Here is a 27,446-nt window from a genome sequence, read left to right as displayed (position 1 = left end):
CTTCAACTTCTTCTAACGCCACTTCTTCAAAATAGACTCGCCCAGGCCGTGGTATTTTGTGGAAGAGCCACACTCAAGGGGCCAAAGAGCCGCAGTTTGCCGACCGTGGGGTTAGAGGATGGGTATCCAACTTATGCAGAGGAATAGGAGAAATGTTCCGCATTACAAGGAAGAAAACCATGTCAGGCATTCTTGGTGCGTGAGCCGTTCCAGATCCCTACCCTGCTGTTTTCTCGTTCTTTTTTGTTTGCCAGCAACGCTGAAAACTCCCGCACTGCCCCTGAGCAATCAATGCATCTCAGTGTTGCACAACCAAGTTTCCTTGTCAAGGTGTGTAGGCGATGCATGTTAAAGGCATGGATGTGCCACAACAGTGCAACATGGTTCCAAGGCGGCCACAGGCCCTTTCAGACTTCTGTTCCTGCTGCGTCCCTGTACATCCAGGTCAAAGAAACATGCACTTCCAGTGGGTGCTGGTCTGGGTCACAAATCACATAGAAGCACTGGCTGGTGTTGCTCAGTGGTTAGAGCGTTGGCCGGTGCACCGAAGGGTATTGGGTTCGATTCCCAATCAAGGGTACGTACCTGGGTTGCAGGTTTGGTCCCTGGCCCCAGTTGAGTCATGTGTGGGAGGCAACTAATCAATGTGTCTCTCTCTCACTCTCTCTTTTGTTCTCCCCTTCCTTCCTTTCCTCCCTCCCACTCTCTTTAAAAAATTAATGGAAAAATAAAATATCCTTAAGTGACAATTAACAACAACAATAAAAAAATTAAATCACAGAGTAGGTGAACTTATCCATTTCTATGTTTTCAAATTCATCCTCTTCTTTCTCCCAGAAGTCTTCCCCCAGGGACACTGGGAACCTCTGCCAATTTCCTCTCCTAAGTCACCCTCATCCTCTTATTTCAGTCTCCACCCTGTATATACCTTGGCCGCTGCCATCTTCACCTCTTTCCTGGCTGCACAGTCTTGGACTGCCTTCTATGGGCCTCCCGGCATCAGCACTGGCCCTCTTCCGATCAATGAATTCCTCACAAGGAAGACGAGCCATCTTTAAAAAATGCAAATCTGATCATGTTACTTCCCCTCCCCATTTGTCCTGAAACTTCCAGGGCTTTCCATTGTACTGAATGCTTCTCCATCTAACCCTTGCCATCCTTCTCAGCTTACTGCTCTTTGTGCTCTACCCATGGGGCCTTCTCTTAGTTCTTTATACTCGCTACCACAGGGCCTTTGCATATGCTGCTCTTGCAGCCTGGAATGCTCTTCCCCTTATCCCTTAAGCCTCTCTTTTTTAGGATGTCATCTCTGAACTCCTGACTCGGCCATATCCCTCTTTGTATATGTCTTCCTAGCCCCACATTTACCACAGATGGAATTTTATATCACACAATTAGATTGTTACTATCTATTAAACTCCACTACACTGTGAGGTACAGGAGGGCAAGGCCCATGTCTACTTTGGCTCAGCAGTGGACCCACAGCACCTTGCACAAGGCATGGCACCGACCAATGGTAATAACAGCTAATAGTCCCTGAACACTTAGAGGGTATTGGGCACTGTCCTAAATTCTTTATGCAGATTAACTCATTTAATTTCCACAAAAACCTACAAAGCACTGTTGTCATTCCATTTCAAAGATGAGGATGCTGAGGCATAGAATAGATAAGCTAGCTGTCCAAGGTTACATAGGTATTAAAATGCAAAGTCCAATTTCCAACTCATTTGTTCTGCTGTAGCTCACAGGGCAGGCACTCAAGACACATTTGCTGGCTTGCTGGCTGAATGAATGAACAGAAACCATCTTTCTCTTACCCCCACTCCTATCCACACCTGCATTCCCTTCTTACAGATGCCACTCTCCCTGACCCAACCACTCCTCACAGAATCGGCTGATCCTCAAAGGATAGCCATATTCCTGGCCTCATCATTCCCGGGTCCTTCTCCAGGGACCAGCTGGCACTCTCCAGATGTCCTGTGGTGCAGCCTCTGCCTGCAGCAATCGGTCCCAATTCCAAGTCTACTGTACACCTGGCCCCTGTGTGTGACGTGAATCCTGACCCTGACTTGCACTACAGCCTTAGTCTCCTCTGAACTGCTGCCCCTGCCTGGGGCCAGACCTTCACGTGTCTCCTCTGTCTTTCTGGCCTCTGACCGGGGCACACTGTCTGGGACTGCCACCTTTGCTTCTTACCATTCAGCTCTCTTTGCACTTGTACTCTTGAGTTTCCCTCTAGCCCTGCCAGAGCCACACGGACACTTCAGCAAACTGCTGCCACAGGAAAAGGAGTCCTGTCCGTTTCAATTGAGCCACGGTGCAAATCTCCCGAGTGGGATCATGACCCTTCACGCGAGGATGTACACCAGAGAGGTGAAGAGCAGGGCTTTGTTGACTACTCATCCAGAGTCCGGTCCTGGCCATGAGTGGTGACTGAGGGGAGGTGACAACTCTGAGCTGTAGTGTACTCACCTGTAAAATGGGTATAATAATCAGCCATATCTAACAGGGCTGTGCGGAGGGTTATGTTACCGATGAAGTTATTAGCATGTCAGGTCACAGCCAGTGGTCTGTTGTGATCATCATCAGTTGCCATCACCATTATCACTCACTGCGGCCATGGTGTAGTGGCTGAGGGCACAGGCTCTGGAGCTAGATCACCCATGTTTGAGTCCTCCTTCTCCACTTACACCTGTGTGGCCTTTCTGTTCTCACTTATTTCATCTGTAAAATGGGCCCCTGACAACTCTATCTACCTCACAGGGATGGTGAGTTAGTCCACAGAAGGTGCTTAGAACTAGCATGGTAAACACCTAATCATATTAGCCGTCATGGATGTTATTACTGTTTCAAATACTATGATCATGCAGGCTGCAGGCTGCGTTGGAGTCGCATTTAGGGAGTGGCTTCTGCAAGGCTCCCCTGGCGCTGTGTAAGTGGTGACCGTGCCCGCTGACTCACTCCCTGTGAACATAAGTATAGACTGTTTTCCAAGGAGGGACATACACTCCAAGTTCTGGCCAAACCGGGAGGTGCCACAGCCCACATCTGAGGCTGGCACGCCACTGGGCCGAACTGTTTTTCCAGATCTGTTCTAAGGAAAAATGGTGCCCACAGAAAGATCATGCTTCGTGCCAGATTAAACATTACAGACATATTCAATAAGGTAAGTTGCTGACCATGGGGGAAAAATCCATTATCCTGAAATCTAGCTTTCATCAAAGGATCAAGGTGTTGCCACTAAGCCCTTTGTGACATGTACGTGTTACCCACAGGCTGAGATTCTAGGGTTTAAAGATGCTCCGGCAGTCCAGACACTGCCTTCTCAGAAGACTACTGAGTTTTCTGGCAAAATCCAAATGCAACAGTGTGAGCTGGCAACAAAAACCGACTCCCCGCTAGTAAGCACTGTGGCCCTGGTGGCCGCTATGTGCAGTGTAGGGTCTGCTCCAGTGACACACGGTGAAGCAGTGTTTCGAATGCTAGTGGCAATCTTTCTTCTAGGCTATTGTCTGGCAGATCCATAGAAACAGGAGCACAGAATGGGTTTCTTTAGTTCCCTGTTCCCACACCCCTCCCACGCTGGTTAGGAAGAAGAAAGCCCATCGGAGCATCTTCAGACCTGGACATACGTGCGGATGTGCACAGCTGGTGGACACCGGGAGCTGTCAGCCGCTAAAACATGTCTAGAGGCCAAAATTATGCACTGGCATGTTTGAGACGAGAGAAACAATAGAAATAAAAAAGTATCAGGTAACCATTTAGAGCAGTGGTTCTCAACCTTCCTAATGCCGCGACCCTTTAATACAGTTCCTCATGTTGTGGTGACCCCCAACCATAAAATTATTTTTGTTATGCTCTACAAGCAGCGGTTCTCAACCTGTGGGTCACGACCCACAGGTTGAGAACCGCTAGCAGGGTCGCCTAAGACCATCGGAAAACACAGATATTTACATTACGATTCATTAACAGTAGCAAAATTACAGTTATGAAGTAGCAACGAAAATAATTTTATGGTTGGGGGTCACCACAACACGAGGAACTGTATTAAAGGGTCGTGTCATTAGGAAGATTGAGAATCACTGATTTAGAAGGTCAGATGTGTCAAGAACAATGTTAGCGATTTTAAATGCATTATCATTTAATTCTGACAAAAACCTTACAAAGGAAGTATGATTATTCACTAAATGTCATGGGTGAAGAGACGGAACCTAACAGACTTGCAGTGACTTACTCCAGGTCACAGAGCTCACCCTGATGAAGCTGGATTTGGACCCAGAAGTGACTCCATAACTGGTGCTCCAAACCCTTAATTAACTGGGAATCTGAAAAACCAGTGCTCCTGTGAGAAGGTCCATCCTAGCTGCTCACCTCCCTCGTCTGTGCTGTCCAACAGGTTAGCTGCTCGCTACACGTGGCTATCGAAATTTAAACTGATTAAAAAGAAACGAAATTTGAAATTTAGTTCATTGCTATTGAGCACTTAAAATATGGCCAGTGCAGCTGATGGCCTGAAATTATAACTTCATTTAATTTTTGTTAATCCAAATTTCAATGGTCACATGTAGCTAGTGGCTACCATGCTGGGCAGCGCTGCTCTGAGGACTTTTTCTCGGCTGTATCAGACATGGCTCACGCTGCTTTCCAACTCTCAGAGACAGAGGGCCGTGAGTTGCTTTGCCCAAGGAGCATTGGAAAACCAGAGGGATAAAGTCCCTGCTCCTTTCTTAAGATCAGAGACTCTATGTTCTTCAAATGTACCCGTGTGGCCTTTCCAACGTCCCCCAGCTCCCAGATCTGATTGCCCCGTAAGTTCCAGTGTGAGAACAAGAAAGTAAGAACAGAAAAAACCCAGGAACAAGTGTTCTCAGACAGCAGGGAGCTGGTTAAATTGCAGGCTCCTGGGCCCCACCTCTGCAGGCTCTGCTGCAGCGGGGGTGGGGCCTGGAGTCCATGTTTGAATCAAGCAGCTAATGATTGTGATGCAGGTGGTCTAGCTTTGAGGCGCTACTTCGGAGGCTGAATTACTTATCTCCTGGCCTCTTAAACAATTATAGCACATAAATCTTTGGAGAACAGCGCAAACTGGGCTGGAAGCCAGGCAGTCATCGCTCCGCACTAATTGCTCACTTCTACGACATTAGCAAGGTGCTTAGTCACCAAGGCCTCGCTTTTTTCCATCTGAAACATGGGGTGAGGATGTGTGCTATTTGTCCTCTAGGACAAGGGAGAACACAGGTGTGAAAGCATTCGAGGGGGACAGCAGCTAAAAACACACCGTGTAGACATCCTGCAACTCAGAGACACGTTCTGCCTGTTAGCAGAGAGTTTACATAGATTTTGTATTTTTAAAAAAATGTAAATTTTTTAAAGCTACCTCCACAAGATGAGAGCACTCATTCTCTGGGGTTTTTTCTTTTTCTTTCGTTAATCCTCACCCAAGGATATGTTTTTATTGATTTTAGAGAGGAAGGGAAGAAGAGAAAGAGAGAGAGATAATAACATCTATGTGAGAGAGAAACATGGATTGGCTGCCTCCTGCACTCACCCTGACCTGGGATCGAACCCACAACCCAGATATGTGCCCTGACTGGGAATCGAACCCACACCCCCTGGTGCACGGGATGATGCTCCAACCAACAGAACCACCCGGCCAGGGCAAGTGCACAGCTTTAACTTGTCTGAAGCAAGTGGGAGCTCTGACAGCATGGCTCATGTTACGTTGCAGCCTGGTGGTTAGGGGCCACATGGGGTCACATGCACAGGTTCAAGCCCACCTCCACCTTTGAAAAGCTGGGTCAAGTCACTGAGCCTCTCTGTGCCTCAGTTTCTTCAACTCTGAAATGATAATTTAATAGTCTTCCTCCTGCATAGGGTTGTGATAACTTAACCGAGTGAATATTTATGAAGTGCTTAGAACAATGTTTGGCACATAGCAAGAGCTGTGCCACTAGCTGAGTGAATAAATAACTGCACGTGGCAACACGCAGCGGGAGCTCACCTGCGCCAGTTTATCGGTCTCCACCCAGACTCACTGGACCATGGGATCCGCTATACCCGGTAGATGTGGTCTCCTTCTCGGGGCCAGGCCACCAGGAGCAGATACACTTAGTGTATCGTAGAGCGGTACTTCTCAAGCGATGCGTGGTGATGGATCAGCTTATTTTGAATCCACTGTGGACTGACGGGTGCCTTCCTCAACAGGACTGATACACAGCAACGCCACATGCAACTCATGCAACGTACCATGGGTTCTACCACACCCTCGCTGGTGTGTAGCTGGGCCAATAAATGAGCACAACAAGCATGCACTTGGGTGTTGTCAAACTGCTCTACGAGTTCCTAAACATTGTCCTTTCAGTCGTTATCTCGCTGGGCACTGTGGCCAGCCCTGGTCCTCAGGCCCTTGGAGTAGTGCCAGCCTAGGGAGCATCTCCACAACTCCACACGCACACGAACCAGCCAGACAATGTGACTGGAGAGGGTGGGCATTGGGTTCTCTCTCTCCGTCCTCTCCACTCTGCCCTTGTCAGCTCGGTCCACGCCTCTTTTGTTGTTATCTGCACATTAAACCCAGCTCCCTAATGAGATTCTGGGCTCAGAACACCACTTTATGGACGTGTCGGTGCCCCAGGCAGCACCCGGTTTTGTGAGCACGGCCTCCAGCTCACAGCTGTCCCTTCTTCTGGATGTTGCCTTTGACCAACAGGAGCTGCCTTGCCCCGTGCCACACCCACAGCCTCGTGTCCTAGTCACTTGCCAGCAGCCCAAACCCAATGACCGACTGACATGGTGGTGCCAACGTCAGCCCCTCTGCCGCAAGAGGGAACCAACTGTGTGGCACCATCCCCAGAGCCCTGTGGGTCGGGCTGAAGCTGGCTCCTGTCCCAACAGCACCCTTCACTTGGCTCCTCCCCCTCCCTGTTCTGTGGCCCCTCCCTCCCCCTCCTTGGAAGCACCCTCGACAGGTCACAGGCACCCGGATGTCGGCCTCAGCTCTGCTTCTCGGGAACCCGCCATCTGAGACTTGGTTGCATCTTCCCCAGTGACCTGCTGGAGGGAGCGCATGGTGGGACAGCATGAACACCCTGAGGACCGGCGTCAGGTCACCCTGAGGTCATCCAGGCTGTGTGCCTGCCAGGGGAACAGAACCTACCTGTGGCGTTAGACAGGGCCAGAGATTCCATGGAGCCCCGAGGGGTTTGCTCCGTGGGCGTCATGTCCTCGGTGTATTTCAGGGAACTGAGTGGACGGCGGGGCCGGCACTGCTGAGCGGACATGCCCCCTTCCTCCTCCTCCTCCTCGTATTTGGGGACCTGGATGCTGCCTCGGGCCTCACCGAAGCTCTGACTGGACATGTCGCTGTAGCTCTCCTGGGACCGCAGCCTTCCCGGGTAGTAGTCCTCTCGGCACTCCTGGATGAAGCTGCCGCTGTGCCCCTTCAGGGCCAGGGACGAGCTCCTCTTGGGGTTGCTGAAGTGCGGGGCCCACATGTCAGGCGCAGCGCCAGCCCCCTGCGCCCCGGGGCTGTAGGAAGTTCTGATGTTGCACTGGCTGAGCAGCTGCAGGGGGCTCTGCGACTGGCTCTGCTCCAGCTTGTTCCCGTAATGGAAGGGCTCCTCCCGGCTCCTCCAGATGGGGTCCCGGTTGAGGCTGGGCGTCTGGCTAGCCAGGCTGAGCAGGTCCATCTGCAGTGACAGGGGGTCCACGTCCGCGGACAGCCGATTGGAGCTCACCTGCAGCTGGCCGTGCGGGCTCAGCACGGGCTCCTCCGTCTTGCCCTTGTTCTTGCCGATTTTGGCGCTGCGCCGGGACTCCTTGGCCCTGGCATTCTGGAAGGCTGAATCGGACGAGTCTGAGCCATTGGGGTCCTCCCCGGCACTGCAGGCCCGTGAGCAGAATATCTGGCCCTGCTTGGGGAGGAAGGGCCGCCCGAGGAGGGACTTCTTGCAGTGAGCGCAGCAGAAGCAGGTCTCCGTGGCGTGCCAGTGCTGGCCGTCGTAGGTCATCTGGCCCTGGTCGATCCCTGAGGAGAGAAGACACGGGAGAGGCTGATGAGCAGCTCAGACTATTCCCTACATTGTGAGACGTACACATGCTGGAGTGGCCGGGCCTCTGCCTGTGGCAGGATTCAATGTGATTAAACCCGCGGTCAGGCCCCTCGTAAATGGTACTCATGTCCTATCACCCGCGCCTCCTTCTTGTTCCAGGCGGCTCTTTGTTACTCCTTTGCTCTGAGTAGAGAAACTAGGTCAGAATGGCCTGCCATGAACCCTGCCCAGGACACACTTCATGATACCAACGGAGGATAAATGCTTTGCATATATGTAAACTCATTTAGCCCCTCCACGGGATGAAGGAGGTGCCTAACATAATTTCCATTTTTTTCAGATGAGAAAACGCTGCCTTGCTCTCAGCCTTCTTCCGGTTATAGGACTTAATTTCCCCAGGGGCCTCCATCTCCCTGCCACCCTGGGGCCAGGAGCTTTAGGCGGAGCTAAAGCTACACCTGGACCCAGTACTGGCCAGGAAAATAACGTGTCTCCCAGCCAAGAGGCTGGTTCAGGGTGGGTAGGTGACCTGCACCCGGCCAAGAGGAGTCCTGGGACTGTAGTAGTACAGTGACTGCAGAACAAAAGCCGGAGCTGCGGGGCCGTCCCGTGGGGAGCCTGCTGAGAACGCAGCCCCGCAATCGCTGTGGGAAGGAAGGGGACCTCTGGGGTCTGACGGGAACGTCTTTCCGAAAGGCAGTACTAACATGATCCTTCCCCTTTGGTGGCTGAGAATAGTAAGACTTTCCAGGAATAACTTTCAGAGACTTGTCCAGAGAGGCGGCAGACGAAAGCAGAGAGAAAAGAGAAGGCCAACATTGGGCAGCTCTCCTGCCCTGTCTGTGCACCCTCACTTCACTGCCCCGGGGCCCAGGAGAGCGAGGCATAAAGCACAGGCTTCTCTGCTCAGCTCCTCCCCAAGCCAAGGGTCTTGGTTTCTTTAGGAGTCAGCCCTGTGGACCCAGAGGGGACTGTCAGAGGGACAGGAGCAGCCACAGGGGCCACCCCACGGGGAGTGGGACTCTGGACCAACTGGCTTCCATTCAGCACGGCGTTCCCTGCAGGGTGAGAACTGGCTGTGGCAGGACGCAAGGGTGGGCAGCACCCTGGCAGTTGAGTGAGACCCTGCCATTCCAGCTGGCTGTAAAGATGCCGAGGTCCATCAGCTTGGGTTCAAATCCGGATTCTGCCGCTGTCTGGCTGTGTGACCCTAGGCAATGGCTCCACCTCTCTGTGCCTCCGTCTCTCCCTAATGAAACAGGGATAACTGTAGCACTTACTTCATGGTTGTGGGGATTGACTGAGCTAATGTGCAGAGAATGCTTAGACCCCTGCCTGTAACTATTCTCACTGCTCGTCTTGTATTTTTTTAGGTCTTAATGCCTGTCTCCCTCTTGGCTCTGATGGCTGCTGCCTGGATGCAGGCCAGGGGACAACTCAGGCTGACTTGGTCTCCCCACCTCTCTCTCTCCTCTCCTCCAGGGGCCCGAGCTGCCCTCCCGGCTGCCCTGGGCCCTCACTGTGGGCTCCTGCTCAGCACAGATCCCCGCAGCTGCAGCCTCCCCTCCCGTTAAAGGCACACAGGGAGGCCAGTTCCTGCGGCCTGTCCTCCACCCACTTCTCTGTGCTTCTCCGTGCTTCTGCAAGGGAACATGCTCACATAGGCAGCAGGGGCCTCCTTCTGGGGGTGGGGGCCTCGCAGAAGGCTGGGTCTCTGTGGGGAGGGGCGGGGGAGGCGTGTTACAAAGTGGCCCAGCCGGCAGCGGAACGTGGTCCCTGATAAACATCAGCGACAGTCACATGGTGTCCTGAACTACCCCTGAACTCTAAACATCTGAAAAGGGCTCTGCCGGTCCACATCTAAGTGCTCTTTTTTCTCCCCTCTAAGCCCCTTAAGTACTTCTCTGAGGCTGATGTGTCTACTGCTGCTACAGCCGCCATCTGTTTATAGGACTGTTTGCTGTGCGCAGGCAAAAGTACCGTTGCCCTAGCAACGGCTGCCTGATGCAGGGTCTGCTCTGAGCAGCTATATAAATATGGAATATTTGCAGAATGTGGTCAGAGTAAAGCACCAGAGACTGCGGTATGCATGGTACACAGAGCATACCTTTCACTGCTGCAGGAAATTACGTTTTATAGAAAAGTGAATCTAGAACAAAAAAAAATCAGGGGCAGCATTTTTACACAGCAGTGACAATTCTGCAGGCCACAGAGCTCTTTTCTGGTAAAACACGCACGCCTTTTTATGGATTTAAGAGGAAAGAAGAGGGAACGCCAATCACCATTCTCGAACAGCTAGAGAAGAAGCCAAGAGAGAAGGCAGCGGCCTTCTGAGGGGCGGCGGCTGTGGGCATGGTCAGATTTCCTCTCTTCGAGCCACTGAGCGCAATCCGAATGACAGTGTCTGGAGCGGCTCTGATGCCTCCCAGGAAAGGGACAGAAGATGCAGAAACACTGATGAGAAGGGGCATCGCTGCTGTGAGCACGTTTTCTGTACACTCAGCCCCTCTCACCTGAGCAAGCACCTACTTGCAGACTCAGAACCCACAGCGAGAATGTGGGGCAGATAGGTGCTCTGTCTCCCCTGACAGTGTCCCACCCCGCCCTTCCTCACAGGCCCAGACACTTGTCCAAACCAGGGTCCCCATTCCCTAACGCTTACTGTACAAGGAAGCTTATCTCTGACTGCTTTGACCTTGTGAGAGTGAAAGCTGTGGGATTCTTGGTTGGCACCAGGCCGTGGAGAGTGAGGTGTTTAGGCATGGGGAAGGAACCTGGGTGTCCCTCAGTCCCCAGGAGGGAATGCTGCTGGGTAGAGGTAAGCACAGCGATGCTCAACCCAGGGCCTGGCAGGGCCGCCAGCCCGGGAAGGCCTCCCAGAAGCAGTTCCTTTGGGATGGACACCCAACAACAAAGGCCTGAGCACATGTAGGTACCTTGTCCACAAAGCTGTGATTTTTATCAACACACGAAACCCTCCAAATGACTAGATGATTTTTCATTTGAATGCATCACTTCTGATGAATGAGGGCAAGCATGTCAAACTTACAGCCCACGGGCAGCATGCCTCATTTATTTGGCCTGTGTTAGCCTTTGAGTTTGACATGCTTGAACCAGGGAGACAAAGTCACTTCTCCTTGTTGCTGATAAAATCTCTGACTTTCTCCCCATCTACCCACCGCAGGTGAGACGCTGGCAGCTTCTGAGCATGTTGCCTGGAATTGCACAAACCACAGGAAGACCAGCTGCTGGCCTCACAGACCTTCATCCCTGGCCAGCTTTTCTTTCTTTTTAAAGGGCAGCTCTTTCTCAAGGTACCAGAACAGGCAAGTTGAATGAAGAAGCCACAGATGATCCAAAATAGCGTTGGAGGGCAAACAAATTGGTTAGTATTTGCAAAGGGAAAATGATTTTCACCATCTCAGAACTGCCACTTATTTGAAGAGTCTATAGTTTATGGGCTATTTGAGGTTTTCTTGCTTTGTATTTGGCTGGGTCAGCCTTTTTTTTAGACATGCTTGCCAGAAACCATTTGGTTTTCTTGACTATCTTACCAAGAAAGCTGCTTTGGTTCCTCCCTCTATTAACACTCGAGTTTTTCAGGGAGGCAGTGGAAGACATCTGTTTATAGTTTCCTTCTGAGACCTCCCCCACCCCTTGGTAGTGGGGCTGTACATCACATAGCCCCACCCAGAGGTGGGCCTATGACTCAGGCAGACCAATAGGAATCTAGGAATTCCTTATTCTCTTGTTTCCAGAGCAAAACACATGACCAGACCAGGGCCTATGGGGCTCCTATATAGAGACCTGACTTGGACACTGGAAGAGCACAGCCCCACTTCTCTATAGGATACAATTGCTAAGATGCATATAATTGGAGGGTCGTCTTGGCCGCCATGAGAAGGCAGCTTGCTCCCGAATGATGCCAACAGAAGGCAAGCTGAGGAGAGACACAGAGGGAAAAAGAGAGTTTGTTTAAACCCTTGATCCATCCCTACCTGATGTCAACATACTCCTTGGCCTTTCTAGTAATGTAAGCCAAGATAGTCCCTTTATTCACTTATGCTAGTATGAGTTGGGTTTCTACCATTTGCACCCAAAGAGATTCTAACGACACCAGACACAATGAAGGTCCAGTCCCAGGAGGACCGGGCTGAGCCCCATGCGTTGCCTCACCTATGTGCTGGGCACAGGTGTCGCAATATTCTGCATACAAGGACTCGAAGCAGTGGCAACAGTAGGGCCTTCCCTCCTTCATGATGTAGCGCTGGCCGCCCAGCACTGTCTCGCACTCAAAGCAGCAAAAGTGTTTCATGTGCCAGTGCCGCCCCTCGGCTTCGGTGCATTCGTCGGCGAAGATGATCTGGAGATGAAGAAACCAGATGGTTAGGACCCAGCCAGGAGAATGCACATTAAATGAGGACAGGGAGGGGCCCACAATAGAAGGGTGGGAAAGCTGTCCCCCCGACAAACTGTTAAACAGAAGTGGATTAGAATATGCTCATTCTGTAGCTAATCAGCTCCCACATTTGGATTTGCCTGAAGTACAATTAAACATGGCTTCCAGTCTGACCTTGTAATTAGTTAAACCACATTTTAATACGAGAAAGAATGTTCTAAATATGAATAATATAGAGCAGGACCAAAAACTGACAGCTCCTGGGCACTTTGAACATACGTATCTGTTTTACCTGGCCTATACACAGTATTTTTAAAAAGTGGGAAATGCCATATAAACACCTGGAATCCTGGTTTATCTTTTGAGTATATCATATGTGGCAACACGCAGTGTACGTCCCCATGTGTATGCGTAGCTGAGGCAGGAAGACGAGCTGCTGCTGCCAGGTGAGTGGTGAGCTCTCAGTTTGGTCCTACTCGTCACCACTCTCTGTTGCCCTAACATGAGCCACCTTCATGTGCAATATCTGTTGCTCTCAGAGCATTTGTGTTTTGGCCTTTAATGTAGAGTTTTTAAAAATCTAACGCATAGATTTAAAAGCTTTCTACAAACTGCAGTAATCAAGACAGTGGGTACTGGTATAAGAATAGACATGTAGATCAATAGAATGGAATTGGAAGCACAGAAATAAACCCAAACATTTATGGCCAATTTATTATCAACAAGGGTGCCAATGACATACAATTGGGGAAGAATGGTCTCTTCAACAAATGGGGCTGGGATAAGTGGAGAGCCACAGGCAAAAGAATGAATCAGAACCCTTATCTCACACTATACCCTATAGGAACTCGAAGGGATTAAAGACCTAAAGAGCCAAAAACTATAAAATACCCAGAAGAAAACACAGGTATAAATTTTCATGACCTTGCATTAGGCAATGGTTTCTTAGGTATGATACACTAAAAACGTAAGCAACAAAAGAAAAAATATATAAATTGGACCTTATCCAAGTTGAATAGTTTTGCATTTTAAAGGACATCATCAGGAAAATGAAAATATAACCACAAAATGGGAGAAAATACTTGCAAATCATGTATCTGATAAGAAACTAGTATCCACAATATATAAATAGTTACAATCCCACAGTGAAAAGAAAAATCACATAAGTAAAAAAATGGGCCAAGGATTTGAATAGACATTTCTTAAAAAAAGAAAAATACACAAATGGCCAATAAACACATGAAAAGATGTTCAACATTATTAGCTGTTAAGGATATGCGAGCCACAACCACTTTACAACCACTAAGATGACTATAATAAAAAAGATAAGCAATAAATGTTGAGAATGTGGAGAAATTGTAATCCTCATTTATTGATAGTGGGAATGTAAAATGGTGTAGTGTTCTGGAAGGAAGTTTGGATTCCCTCAAAAAATGAAACAGAATTTTCATATGACCCAGCATCCATTCTTAGAGAACTAGAAATATGTGTCCACACAAAAACTTGTACACGAATGTTCATAGCAGCATTGTTCATAATTGCTAAAAAGTGGGAACAACTTAAATGTCCATCAATTGAAAAATGGCTAAACAAAATGTGACATATGCATACGATTGAATATCATTCAGCCACGGAAAAGAATACAGTACTGATATAGGCTACAGCCTGTATTAACCTTGAACACATCATGCTAAGTGAAAAAAGCCAGAGACAAAAGGTCACACATTGTCTGACTCCATTTATATAAAATGTCTAGAATATGTAAACCCATAGAGACAGAGACTAGATTAGTGGTTTCCAGGGGCTGGGCGAAGGGGGAAAGGGAAGTTGTGCTAATAGAGTTCCTTTCGGGGCGTGATGCAAATGATCTGGGATTGGATAGTAGTGATGGTTGCACAACTCTGTAACTATATTAAAAATCACTGAATGTACACACTTTAAAGGGGTGAAACTTATGCTCTGTCAGTTACATCTCAATAAACAAAAATTTCAAAGCTCTTAAAGCATCATATTCTATTTGTATTAAGTAACATAATGTATTATGAGCACTCATTTCCAGATGTGGAAACTGAGGCATGAAGATAAAGCGGCTGCCTAGAATCACGAAGCTGGACCTGAACTCAGTTTCCCGACTACTTGCCTAGTGTGTCTCTCTAGAGCATCACCATTAGCATTAGAATCAAATCAGTTAAGACTGATCAACTCTCTCCTAGAAGAGCGAATATCTCCTGGACAATTTATAAGGAAGCAATGCCCAGGTGGTAGTGAACTCTGGCTAAAAAAGGGAGTCTTGTTTATAAGTCCCACATTTCTGTTTACAGGGTAGAGAGAACCAAAAATCCACTCTGCAGGAGGAAACCCCTGTCCAAGACCTTTCCCCTGATGAATCCCATAATAGTGGTCAGCTTTAGCACATTCTTCTTTCTGCTCCAAACTCTTAAAATTTTTTATTGAGCCTATACGCTCCACACCTTTAAAGCTAAACGAGGTGTTCTAGTCTTCCAGTTCACAGGTCATATCTGGGTGTGCTTCCGGTGGGAGAAAGCACCAGGCCTGGCTTGTGTTCCTGTCTGCTGTCTTACTCTGGGTAGCAAATTTAAGTTCTTAGAGTGTGGGGCAGAGGTATCCAAAGGGAGTATCCATCTGCCTCCTGAATCCTCATCAGAACTTTTATAAGTTGTGGGAAAATTAAATAATGCTTCCAGCTTTCTTCTCAAACCAATCTGTCCCTCTGAAGCTCAGAAAACAGAGCTTTTAAAGATATAAGTGGTACATCATTACTGACTAGAGGCCCAATGCACAAAATTCGTGCAAGAGTAGGCCTTCCTTCCCCCAGCTGCCGGCACCAGCTTCCCTCTGGCACCCAGGACCCGGGCTTCCCTCCAGCCGCCAGCAGGCACCCGGGACACAGGCTTCCCCTGCAGCCTTGGCTTCGTCCGGAAGGTCATCCGGAAGGATGTCCAGTCTAATTAGCATATTACCCTTTTATTATTATAGATGATTACTCCCTGGGATTTGGGCTGAAATCTAAAGCTGTATGATACCATGGTTCTTTTCTTTAACATTCTGAATGGACCCAATGCCAGGAGTCACCTCAGCTACAGAAACCAACTGCCTTCCCACCTGGGTCCATGAGGCTGTGTGTTCATTGATGCAGGCCACGTCCCGGACAAGCCAGCCACCTGGGATGGGGGACTTTTCTCGGGAAAGGGTTAATATAGGAAGGTGGAGTGGCCTGTGGTTTTCCTCTCTGCAGAAAGGGTTATGCCACAGCGGGCTGCGGGCAGGGCTGCCAGCCCACGGAAGTGCACTGACCTCGTCACAGGCTGCGCAGCGTGGCTTCAGGCACTCGGCGTGGTGCCTGCCGCAGTAGATCTTCCCATCCTGGTAGAAGTAGATCAAGTCTACCAGGAGCTCGCTGCAGACGGTGCAGATGAAGCAGGGTGGGTGCCAGCAAACCCCGTGGCCAGCGCGCGACGCGAACACGGCGATGTCCCCGCCATTAATCTGGCCTCCGCACTGTGAGGCAAAGGAAAACGTGAGTGTGAACAACGTGCCCATCTCTCACACCGCGCACAGGTGACAAACGACCACCACCTCCACCAATCTCGACCATTGAGCACTTACATTCCAACGAGGCCCTGTGCTACCTTCTTTACATACATGCGTGCCTCCCCCTCTCTCCTTGCGTAGGGCCACCAAGTAAGATGAAGATTAATTAAGTAACTGAGAAAATCAGGACTCACAAAGGTGGGAAAGAGGAAAACTCTGCAGGTAGGAGGCACATTACACAAACTCCATCCGGAGGCAGACAAGGTTAAGATGAAGAGGAGAAGGAAGCTGTGGGGGCTGATGCGGGAGAGGAGCTATAAGATGACAAGGGGAGTGGGTTCATTCAAATGTGCCCACCTTTAACTATTTCTCTGACAGTCTTTCAGGCCTGCTTTTAGCCTGCTTCCGCTAGCATCTTTTTACATAATCCTGATCGAAAAGGCATCATTTCTAAGACCAGCCTTTGGAAAGGGCTTCTTCCCTGTCCCTCCCTTATCTTCCCACTCACCTTCCCAAGCTCCTTCCCCATCCAGAAAGGGGCAAGGCAGAGTCCCCAGTAGCCCGTGCTTAAGGCTGGGGTTGGGGTAAAACAAATATGGTCTGAGGGCCTTTGAGGGAGGAATCAAGTGTGAGGCAGTGGGTCCGGGGGCAGGCTCTCCGCTGACCAGGGTGTTGGCATGAGGTTCACAGCCTAAGGGTCCAGTAACAGGGCCCCACATGAGGGGCAGAGCTCCGGGGACAATGTCTACAGAGTAGAAACGCTACCTCCAAACCCTTCCTACATCATGGGCCTCCCGTGGGTTGAACTGCTTTCTAGAAAAAGGAGTAAAGAGCTCATGGAACTGGCTCTGGGAGCCCGATCATGTGATCAGACAAAGGAAAGACTATGCTACAAAAAGCACTAACCCTTCCTCTTATAACATAGGTAGAACTGGGGTAGCATACTGTTAACAGGTAAACTGAGGCACATTCAAAATTTCAAGAGTTTACTTGAGCAAATACTGAATCGAGTTGTGCAGCACCAAAATGAAGGTGGCTGGAGCGCCCCGAGGATGGGAGCTCAGGGGCAGGTTCTTACAGAAAAGAGGCGGAAGCAGAGAAAGCAGTAGTTTGAGTGGCTGTAACTTAAGCAGTCGCCTTATTTGGGAAAGCCTGATTCGAATTTGTGATTGATTGTTCTTAAGTTTCGTTTTCTTGGATTCTAGTACATTGATTCTGGCTTAGGTTTTGGTTTGCTACCGTACAAAGTATTAGAGCCACCTCAGTGTAATGGCCTCTTTGTTTAATTACTTTAACGAGACAGAATCTCATTTAATTGCAACATCATTCTATGACATAGACACTTTTTATCCCAATTCATGGCCAAGGTCATCTGGGAGAAACATGAGTCAAACTTACATCTTTCTGCCTTCTTCTTGTGTCACTATTCTGTCCTACTTCTGACATCTACCCACAAATGCCCGAACTTCCTTCTGTCTTAGGTGAGCCCAGCTGGGCTGCCTCTGGGAGAAGGCTCTGAGAGCAGCAGAGGTCCTGCACTGAGCTCACTGAGTCCCACATCTTAACCACTGATGACCTGCATCTCCAGGTGGGTCTTAAGGATGAAGACCCCACTGCCAAAAATCTGATCCTTTGGCTCCCCTATGAATCTTCATTCCATACACCTGAAGCTTCTCACTCTATCCCTCTGAAATCTCAAAAACAAAACCAAAACCAAAACCAAAATGTCACCCTGCCCTCAGGTACTATCTTGGTTTCTCTTCTCTGATCTGGCTCACATATCTTCAGCATGTGAATGGGCCCCTTTAGACCAGGGGTGGGGAACCCTTTTTCCGCCAAGAACCATTGGATATTTATAACATCACTCTCAGGCTATACAAAATTATCAACTTACAGATTAGCCTGCTATATTTGGTCGAACATTTAATTAATTCACCCCTAATGCCTTGGCATGGCCAGACCAAATGATTTCTCGGGCTTTATACGGCCCGTGGGCTGGGCATCCCCCACCCCTGCTTTAGAGCTGAAGCAGTTGGATGGGCCTGTACAAAAAGCAGCAGGGCTAGCAAAGTGCTGAAAATGACAGTCAGCACTAGAAGGATTTTGGCCTGGCAAACACAGACAGGCTGCATTCCCTCCACCTTGCTTTCTTTTTCTTTTTTTAATTGATGAGAGAGAGAGGGAGAGAGAGAGAGGAGGACGAGAGAGAAAGGAAGAGAGAGAAAGGGGAAGAAAGGGAGAGAGATTGGCTGCCTCCTGCATGCACCCTGACAGGGAATTGACTCTGTCACCTTCTGGCATACAGGATGATGTTCCGACCAACTGGGCCCCACTGGCCAGAGCAATCACCACGGTCCTGCTTTCTTTAAAACCCTCCTCTGCCATGCCCTGAGAGTAGGAGAAAAAACAAATCCAGACTCTTCAACCCAGTGAGGTCCCAGGGAGAATGCAGGGGGCGTCCTGCACTTTGCTAAAAAGCCCTCAAATCAAGCAGATGACCATTTCCCACCCTGTAAATGTCACTGATCCTGGGAAAGAGGCTGACCCAGGTCCAGCATACTCCACTTTCTAAAGGAATCATTTAAAATATAAATCCATCATATGTCAATCCTTGGCCTAACTCTTTCCAATGGACACTTAACCCCCAGGCCCTGGCCCTCTGTCAGTTCTCCTCCTTCATGCCCTCTGCCCTGCCACACAGGCCACTTGGCGAACCTGACAGAAATGTCCTGCCTCAAGGCCTGTGAGCCTTCTGTCCCCTCTGCCCCCACTGCCCCTCCCCAAGGCCTACGTGCTTCCCTCTCTCAGTTCTTGCTTGTCTTTGCTCAGAAGCCACCTACTAAGGGGGGCGCCTTCCAGGCCACTTTATGAAAACTGCAACCCCACCCCCACTCCCAGCACTTCCTAACCCCTTCCCTGCCGTATTATTTTCTATCTTGCTTATCTATGTTATTGTTTGACTTTCCCCCCTAGAACATAACTCCTAACAAGGGCAAGATCAAGCTTTTAAACGTTTGTTCACTGCTGTATCCCTCTGCCCAGAACAGCACCTGGCCCAAGCAGGCACTCATAAAGTGAGTGTGAAGGGCAAGGCCGAGGGAAGGCCAGCCCGGGCAGTCCCGCCTCCACGCTCACCTGTTCACAAATGGCTCCTGTCATGGTGACTGGGAAGGGCCTGACATTCCCTCGGCCCAAGTTCTCGCGTTTCCTCTGGTTGCTGAAGAGCTTCAGCTCCCGCTTCTCTTCCTCATCCAGGGAGTTGCAGTATCGGACCTGAAGGGACACAGAGGTGGCACGGAAGAGTCACTCTTCGCTCTTCCCCTTAGGATTCCCGAAGCTCAGGCCTCAGTTTTCTCAGCAAACGTGCTCCTATTTGGTGTTATGGTCCTAGCCTGGACTTGAATACCGCCAGGCTTGGGGACATTTGAAATAAGTCTCTATCTAAAGGAGCTGACTAAAGGCACCAAACTCTGGAACCCAAGGCTCGGGCAGGATGAAGGTCTGTAGCTGTTCCTCATCCTCACTGCCTCACTCTGCTCCCCACACTGAGACCCCAATCCCAGATCTGGGACTTTCTCCTTCTTTCAAATAGATTTGCATCTTCAAACTGATTGTGGGGTCTTGATACTTTCATGGCCGGGTGCCCAGGTAAGTGGTCCTTCACACCAATGATGGCTCCAGGCCAGCGAGCCAGAACCATTGTCGGTGGGCTCATAGCTTCTCTTCTCCCAACTCATTGTTAGGAAAATGGGGAACCAAAGGCTTGAGACTGAAGAGTTGGCTCAAAAGCATCTGTGTTGCTTCATGGGAGTCCCTGCCTGCTTCTCTGTGAGTCGGAGGAAAAAGCCCCCTGCTGGACTTTGGTTAATGCATCAACTTGCATTAAGCTATGATCCTTCTTGTCAGACACAGCCACACAAGTAAGGGAGGGACATCATAGACATTCGATCCAGTATTTCCATCTCTTCCCTTATGTCTGCACACCTTGAGAATTTTGTCAGAGTCTTGAAGTATTACCTACTTAATGGTACTGTTGTGATTAATAACAGAACAATTATTAACAACAGGAGAGGAGCAAAGGGAAGGCCAAATATTATGGGCATGTCATTTGGGCAGTTTCGCCAGAAGCTAAAATTTTGCACTCCCCAGTGGTCCAGCAAAGGGGTGAGAGACAAATGCTCAGTAAAGTTGGGGGGTGATGACTGAAGGTGCTTTCCTGTTAGTCACACCTGGGAGGAGGTCCCTGGTCAGGGCAGGCATGGCCACCACAAAGGCATGAAATTTGGGATTTTTGGTCCCCTGAACAAAAGAAGTTCACTCTCTTAATTCCCCTTGGCTCTCTGGTTTTCTCTTAGCTCTTGGTGTGTTTTGGTTGACTCCTGGCTTGTAGGGCTCCCCTGCATTCCCCTACATGGCCCATGGCCATGTGGACCCCACACACAATGGATTAATGGACTGCAGCTAGCCTGATGCTGAAGTGGACCCGGCTCCAAATGGAAGGAAACCTGGACACTGGCTCTGGTTTTATCTCTACTGAAGCCCCAGCTACACTTCTTCTAGGACTAGACTAAGGGAAATGGGACTTTGGAAACCCAGGGATGTAATTCCATGCAAATAAAAATCACTCATTCTCCCATGTGAGTCTCAGAAAATTCCTTTTCTCGAGATGTTGTAAGGACACCACCCCCAGCACTCAGGGAGGAAGAGGATACCCCACTTCCACCGATAACACTTAATACTGTTTTAACACTGACTCACTTTTTAAAACTTGAATAGGTTGACTTAAAAAGAAAGTATATTATGATTATCAATGGCAAACTGTATTACCTGTAAAAAGCAGAGGGCAACCATAAACTAAATCGAGTGAGATGAAACCACATGGCTAGATTCTACCTGGATGCTTTTGCCTGTGGGGGGTCCTGAAATGCAGATTCTTAATGCTGCAGCTTTCAAGCAGACACCAGGAGGATGTGCAGAAGTGCTACAGCTGCTGGCCCCGCCCGAAATGTCTCCCTTCATTATTCACAAGGAATGACATACAACTTACAAGGAAGTGCTTTCTCATTACATGGTTCAATTTTACATACTGCCTTGCCCGTGTTCCACCTAAAGTCCTGTGTCTACCACACTTTGGCAAACATTGCCCTAACCCCACCGCCTGCCTTACTTTAGAACAGTGGTTCTCAACCTTCCTAATGCAGCGACCCTTAAATACAATTCCTCATGTTGTGATGACCCCCAATCTGTGTTTTCTGATGGTCTTAAGGTGACCCTGCTAGCGGTTCTCAACCTGTGGGTCGGGACCCACAGGTTGAGAACCGCTGCTGTAGAGCCTAAGACCATCAGAAAACACAGATATTTACATTACGATTCATTAACAGTAGCAAAATTACAGTTATGAAGTAGCAACGAAAATAATTTTATGGTTGGGTGTCACCACAACATGAGGAACTGTATTAAAGGGTCGCGGCATTAGAAATGTTGAGAACCACTGCTTTAGAATAATCTGAGCATCAGAAAGTTAACTGAAATGCTCAGATGACCATCAGCCAGATGGCTACAGGGGGCCTTTGAACTAGACTGGTGGTGCATCCTAATTTGTAAACCAGGGCGGCTGCAGATATCAAAATTGTCTTCTCTGGGTGAAAAAAAAGAATGATCAAATATTCACTTTAGGATAACCCTTTGTTCTCCACAGGGCCAAGTCTAAATAGGTGAAACTGCCTCCTGGTCCACATGGAAAGAATTCTCACCAGCAGGAAGGAGGAATTTGAAAGGTCTCTTTTCATGAAACCACAGTTAACCTTAAACAGAAGAAACCATTAAAAGCAGAACAGAGCGGATCAGGTCCCTCTGTCATGTAAAAAGTTAATAGAAAAAGAAATGGTCTTCATGTGGATGTTTCTCCCCAGGAGAGAACCCAGGGCCCCCAGCAGCCCAGACTATATGGTTACACCCCTGACACTTTATGGACAAGCTTTTAAAGAAAGGCACACCCCTCCTGCTTGTAAAAACCCGCATTTTCACTTCCAAATTAGTTAACTGGGCATCAGGTTACAAGGTTTGCTCTCAGCTTTAACGCGAAAACATTATTTATACTTTTTTTTTTTTTTTAACCAAGTCTGAAATAAACAATAGGAAAGGGAATCACAGCCCTCTTTCTAGAAGTGGCCTCAGTGTGTAAGCTTTTGCTCCACTTATTCAAATGTACTTTCGTGGCTCCTGATTTACCCTTTTCTTTAAAATGTGGGGAGGTAAAGACTAAAAAGCACAGTCATTTCCCTGGGATCCAGCTCGCGGGTAGGGTAGTGGGTAGGAAACTGGTGTCTCACCAAGGGGTTACCTCTCTTTTCAATCGAAAATTATGTTTCTGTTTAAAATGTAATCAAGTTCAGTGGGCAATTCAATTCTATGGGATTACAATTCTTACAAACCAGATACTTAAAAATTAATTATTAGTTTACAAATCTAAACCCCTCAAGCATGATGAGCTTTTAAAAGCATATTTACAAATGTCCCTTTATGATCAATTTATCTCCAAAGATAAATGCCTGCTCACAGCGTGGTGGGTTCAGAGAAAAGGACAGCCTGCAAGCAAGCCATACTTTCAAGGGTGCAAAGGGTGACCTCAGCAAGTTGGACTTTAAATGACAAAAACACAGATTTTCAGAGCTGCACATCTGAACACATAACGTCTGCTGCTGAGGAGCGTGGGAAATGTGTGCACTCATTTAACGTGAGATGATGCTGAAAATTCAAGAGAGTCACAAAGTCTTTGCAGGGTTTGAACTGCCCAGGTAATCTCAACCGTCCCAGATGCTCAGGAAACCAGCCTCGCACATTCTTCTTCAACTAAGAAAGCCTGGACTCTACCTTCAAATTTTCATGCTTCCTGGTTAACCCCAGAGCGCTGGCAGTGCCAGGCGAATCCAGCCCATGGTGAGATTTTGCTTTTTGGTAATGCTCTCCAGAAGGTGTCTGACAGCTGCGTTTGGCTCTAATTAAGGAAGCTAACACCTAAACTGAACTGCCAGAATATTTCTTTGGAGGTCTTGACCACAGCATTCCAACTGTGGAAAGGTCAGTATTCAGGGAAGGTTCTAAGGAAAGGCTTCCTAAGGCCCCCCCAGCCCCTTACCTCATTGTCATGCGGCGGTAGCTGGTGTAATAGCTGCTTGATTCGCAGCTTCTCCCCAGGACTGTTGACATAAGGAACCTTCTCTTCAGGGAGACAGCTGTAGTACTGGTGAACCTGAAGGTGAAAAGCGCACAGGTGAGCGGCCCGTTCCACTGTCTGAGATGATTCCCACAGCAGGACACAGGCTACTTCCCGCTGTCCCACCCTGCGTGGAACACAGCGGCATGCGTTTCTCACTACAAGCAGAGAAACTCATTCTTCAGGAAAGAGGCCAGCAAATCCCCCATCTCTTGGGGGCTTTCCCTCTCTCTACAAGGGACAAACAAAAGCCACCGAACTCTCCTGGAAGAAGAGAAATGGGCAACCATGCTGGCGGACCCGGAGGGTAGGGCTTTCTCGGGCTCCCGGAGCCGGCTTTACCATTTTCCCTGCTAGTCTCCAGCATGTAACATGCCTCCTGAGCCAGCGGAATGTGTCAGTGCCTGCCCTGGCAGCGCTGGAGTCAGAGCCCGTTTTTGGCACTCACATCCCTCAGCCTCCTCCTACACGCAAAGCCCTCCAGGTCCCGAGCCCTTTGTGAGGACAGGCAGCAGCTCCCATCTGTCAGAAAGTCACTGAATCTGGGATACAGAGCATGTAGTGAAAAATAATCATTAATAAGAGTATTTCTGTACATCCTAGAATACTCCTGCTTATGACAGTTAGGGCAGATTCGTGCACTTTCTAAGCCAGGTTAACCCTAACGATGACTTTGGGAAGCACCAAACACCTATTTTTGTCTGAGAAAAGAAAACATTCTACCATCCAGCTGCATGCAAAACTAGGGAAAGGAAAAACTGACCCAAACTGGAGGTATGATATTATATAGGAGAGACACAAACAAACAAACAAAAACCACGCAAGCCCAGATGACATCATGGAAAATACTTTCCAACTATCCCTTAGCAGCATCATGAGCAGCTCTTGAGAAACAATGCATTCATTCAGTAACAGAGAAGAAAGCCGACTTGGGGCCCTAAATTCAGCATGCTCTCAAAGTCCACAAACTTGGTCGAACTCCCGAGTTTAGGGAGTCTTGGATATGCACACCATTTTGGGAATGCCAGGACAAAGAGTTACGACAGCTCTGTCTACTCTGATCTCCAGAAAGGAAGTCGTAAGCAGAAGAGAGGGGAGGAAAGGCTTTGCAATGACAAGGCCTTAAAAAAATGTGAAAGCCATCTTTATTTTCCTAACAAATAATCGCAACCATTCACCACCATGTGCATATCATCCTCCTAATCAAATCCCAAAGGCAACCATAAACAGACTTCTTGTCCTAGACCAGCTGGCTTGGGGAGGCCGGGCCTCTGCAAGGCTCCCTGCAGGCACCTGGCGGGGAGCCATGACCTGGGAGGGGGAGGACTGCTCCAGGTTCTGTGCGCCCACAGGTTACGGCACTCTCCAGAGAAGAAATAAAAGGCCAGATGATGAGTTCGTTTGGAATTAGATGCTGGTGCTGAGCCCCTCAGAGAGCGGCACCATATGGCTCCTCAGGTAAATGCCAGGTATAAAAAGCAGACCCGGCTCCGTGTCTTGGAGAAGGGCTTTGCCTACCAAGCCAAATAACTGCTTGTAGAAAGGCCTCACTTTGCAGTTCTCACAACACCCATGACCGCTACGGAACGGTAGGGACAAATGAGAACATGGAGTGAATCCCTGTGGGTGCTTGCTAGTGAACTAATTTGAGCTGTACCCCCCTCATTATTCACACAGCCCCCTCTTCACTGCCCAGAACAAAGTCATCCCTGAGAACCCTTCTGATCTAGCGCCTGAGCCGGGCCCTCTCTGATACTGTCCACAGCTGGCCCAGGTTGGAGTCTTCCCTGCACCGTCTGTGTCATGGCCAGGAAGACCCGCACCCCAGCCCGGCTCGACCATGCTCCATGCCTGCATCCTCAGCAAGTTACATTAACCACTCAGAAGCCTCATTGGAAGATTGGGGCAATGCAGTGTGAGTGGAGGCAGAGCATTTGCCCCCTAATAACAACACGTGGCATGAATGTACAGCAATTAGTATGTTATCCAGCCTGGCATACTTCACATGGAACAATCCAGAGGCTTCCTGGACTTCCTTCCATTTTAAAATGTAGGGCAACACTGTCAGCTTGTAGAGTTAGACCAAACCCCTCCCCTCCCCACGCATCTCAGTCTAAGCAAGAAGGTTGCAAGGAATAAAATGCTACTTAAGCTAGTTTGATTTCAGAGGTAAAATGGAAAATTATTATAAAGGTGTGATGCTTTCCCCAGAAACCCAGCAGTATCCTCGGGCCTCACGAGGAAACGGAACCTGCCGCTGGAAGGTGATCAGTCAGGAATTCTCATCTCTCTAAGCCCAGTGTCCTCTATTCGTCTCTCGCTGCATATTTGCTTCTTACCCTCTCAAAGCTTAAGGTTCCCCATAAAACTTGAGTTTATACAACCTTGGTTCCTAGACTGACTAGCTTTGCTCAAACCCAAATCCCCCAGAAAAAGACCCTGACTGCCCATCTTGGGCAAGGTCCACACCTGGAAAGCAGTCCCACACACCTGACACTGGAGGGCAAAGGAGTCCCCAACATGCAGTGACAGAGAACGCCAGTGGTTCTTGGGAGATAAATAAATATCTTGGTATGCTGTGTGCCATCCTCAAGACTTCGAATTCTTTTTTTAATTACAGTTTATATTCAATATTATTCATTTCAGGTGTACAGCATAGCGATTAGACAATCATATACTTTAAAAAGTGTTCCCCTGATATTTCCAGTACTCACCTGGCATCATACACCGTTATTACAATATTATTGACTATATTCCCTATGGTGTAATCTACATCTCTGTGACTATTGTGTAACTACCAATTTATACTTCTTAATTCCTTCACCTTTTTCACCCATCCCCCATCCCCCTGCTCTCTGTCACCCATCAGTCTGTTCTTTATATCTATGAGTCTGTTTCTCCTTTGTTTGTTCATTTATTTTATTCTTTAGATTCCACATATAAGTGAAATCATATGGTGTTTGTCTTTCTCTGACTGATTTATTTCACTTAGTGCAATGCCCTCTAGGTCAATCCATGTTGTCACAAATGATAAGATTTTGTTCTTATTTATGGCCCAGTAATATTCCACTGTATATATGTATCACCACTTTTTTTAATCCCCTCGTGTATTGATGAGTTCTTGGGTTGCTTCCATATCTTGGCTATGGTAAATTATGCTGCAGTGAACATAGGGGTGCATATATAAGACTGTGAATTCTTAAATCAACAGAGGGAACATAGCCTTTCTTTTCCTGGCCAGACATCTTGTGTTGTCTTTTATAATTCAAGCCAACAGATTACCACCACTGAAAAGTGTCCGTTCTACCAGTATTCCAATAATGCCTCATATATGGAATGTGCTAAAATATTTTTTCACAATAACTTGGTGGATGCTTTTAAAACTGACCTAATTAGTGGGATGCCCCTTTATTAAAACAGATCAACTAATATTAATTAACAATCTACCAAAACACCCCTGTGTCCTGTTGTAGGTGATCTGACTTGCTCTGAGGAAGGACAATGGGTTGATCGAGCCTCCTGCAAGCCTGGTCCAGTCCAGGAGAAAAAGTCACCCTCTCATGTTGGCTTCTGTGACTCCACCTGGTATTGATCTGACTTTCCAAGCTCTTTATTGAGCATGGAGGATTAGAAGATGGATGGAAAAGAGGGAGAATCCACTCTCTTGAATTCCCAATCTGTCTGGCTGAACACAGAAATGCTGCATGTGTTACCCTCTGCCATCCTTTGTAAAAACAGGACTATATACCCCAAAACACACACCAGAGGAAAGACTCAGTATACTTTCTGGGGCTCCAAAAATTAAATTGGACACCACCCCTGGAAACCCTGCAGATTGCTCATTTTAGCCCCAACATGTTTCACTTGTTAATTTTTACAAATAAATGAGCAAAGCCAACAGAATTTTGTCAGTGATGATCATTACCAAGCTATTACCTGGTATGATGATCTCTATTTTTCCTCTTGTGTGTACTGATGTATAGAGCATATTTCTCCAAGAGCAGGTCTATTGAATGTTCTAGAAACTTTGGTCCCTTTAAACATTCCCAGGTAGAGGTGCCTCGTGATTCTGCCCTGGGTGAAGCTGTACAAGGTACACCCAACCCCCGCCACCACTGCCCCGCCCCACAAAAGCATTTTGAATACAATATACTGGCTTATGAAAACCAAGTAGCTGAAGGCCTTTATTTAAGGTGTTACTCCCAACAGGAAGGTTTGGCAGTACCTT

General features: G+C 48.3%; 1 protein-coding gene across 3 annotated transcripts in view; it reads right to left on the bottom strand.

Moving 5' to 3' along the window:
• The window catches only part of PRICKLE2 (prickle planar cell polarity protein 2), a 166,975-nt gene that overhangs the window by 36,964 nt on the left and 102,565 nt on the right, over positions 1 to 27,446 (bottom strand). For all 3 annotated transcript variants that reach the window (XM_080671510.1, XM_080671509.1, XM_080671511.1), the window contains exons 3-7: positions 23,141 to 23,254; positions 19,138 to 19,275; positions 15,766 to 15,969; positions 12,228 to 12,414; positions 7,157 to 8,026 (exon numbers count right to left, since the gene is read on the bottom strand). In XM_080671510.1, the coding sequence (XP_080527636.1) occupies positions 7,157 to 8,026; positions 12,228 to 12,414; positions 15,766 to 15,969; positions 19,138 to 19,275; positions 23,141 to 23,254 (1,513 nt within the window). The remainder of the gene's footprint in view (positions 1 to 7,156; positions 8,027 to 12,227; positions 12,415 to 15,765; positions 15,970 to 19,137; positions 19,276 to 23,140; positions 23,255 to 27,446) is intronic.

Source organism: Plecotus auritus (assembly GCF_963455305.1).
Source record: "Plecotus auritus genome assembly, chromosome: 6".
NCBI classification, from domain to species: Eukaryota; Metazoa; Chordata; class Mammalia; order Chiroptera; family Vespertilionidae; genus Plecotus; species Plecotus auritus.
This window is presented reverse-complemented; position numbering and strand designations above follow the sequence as displayed.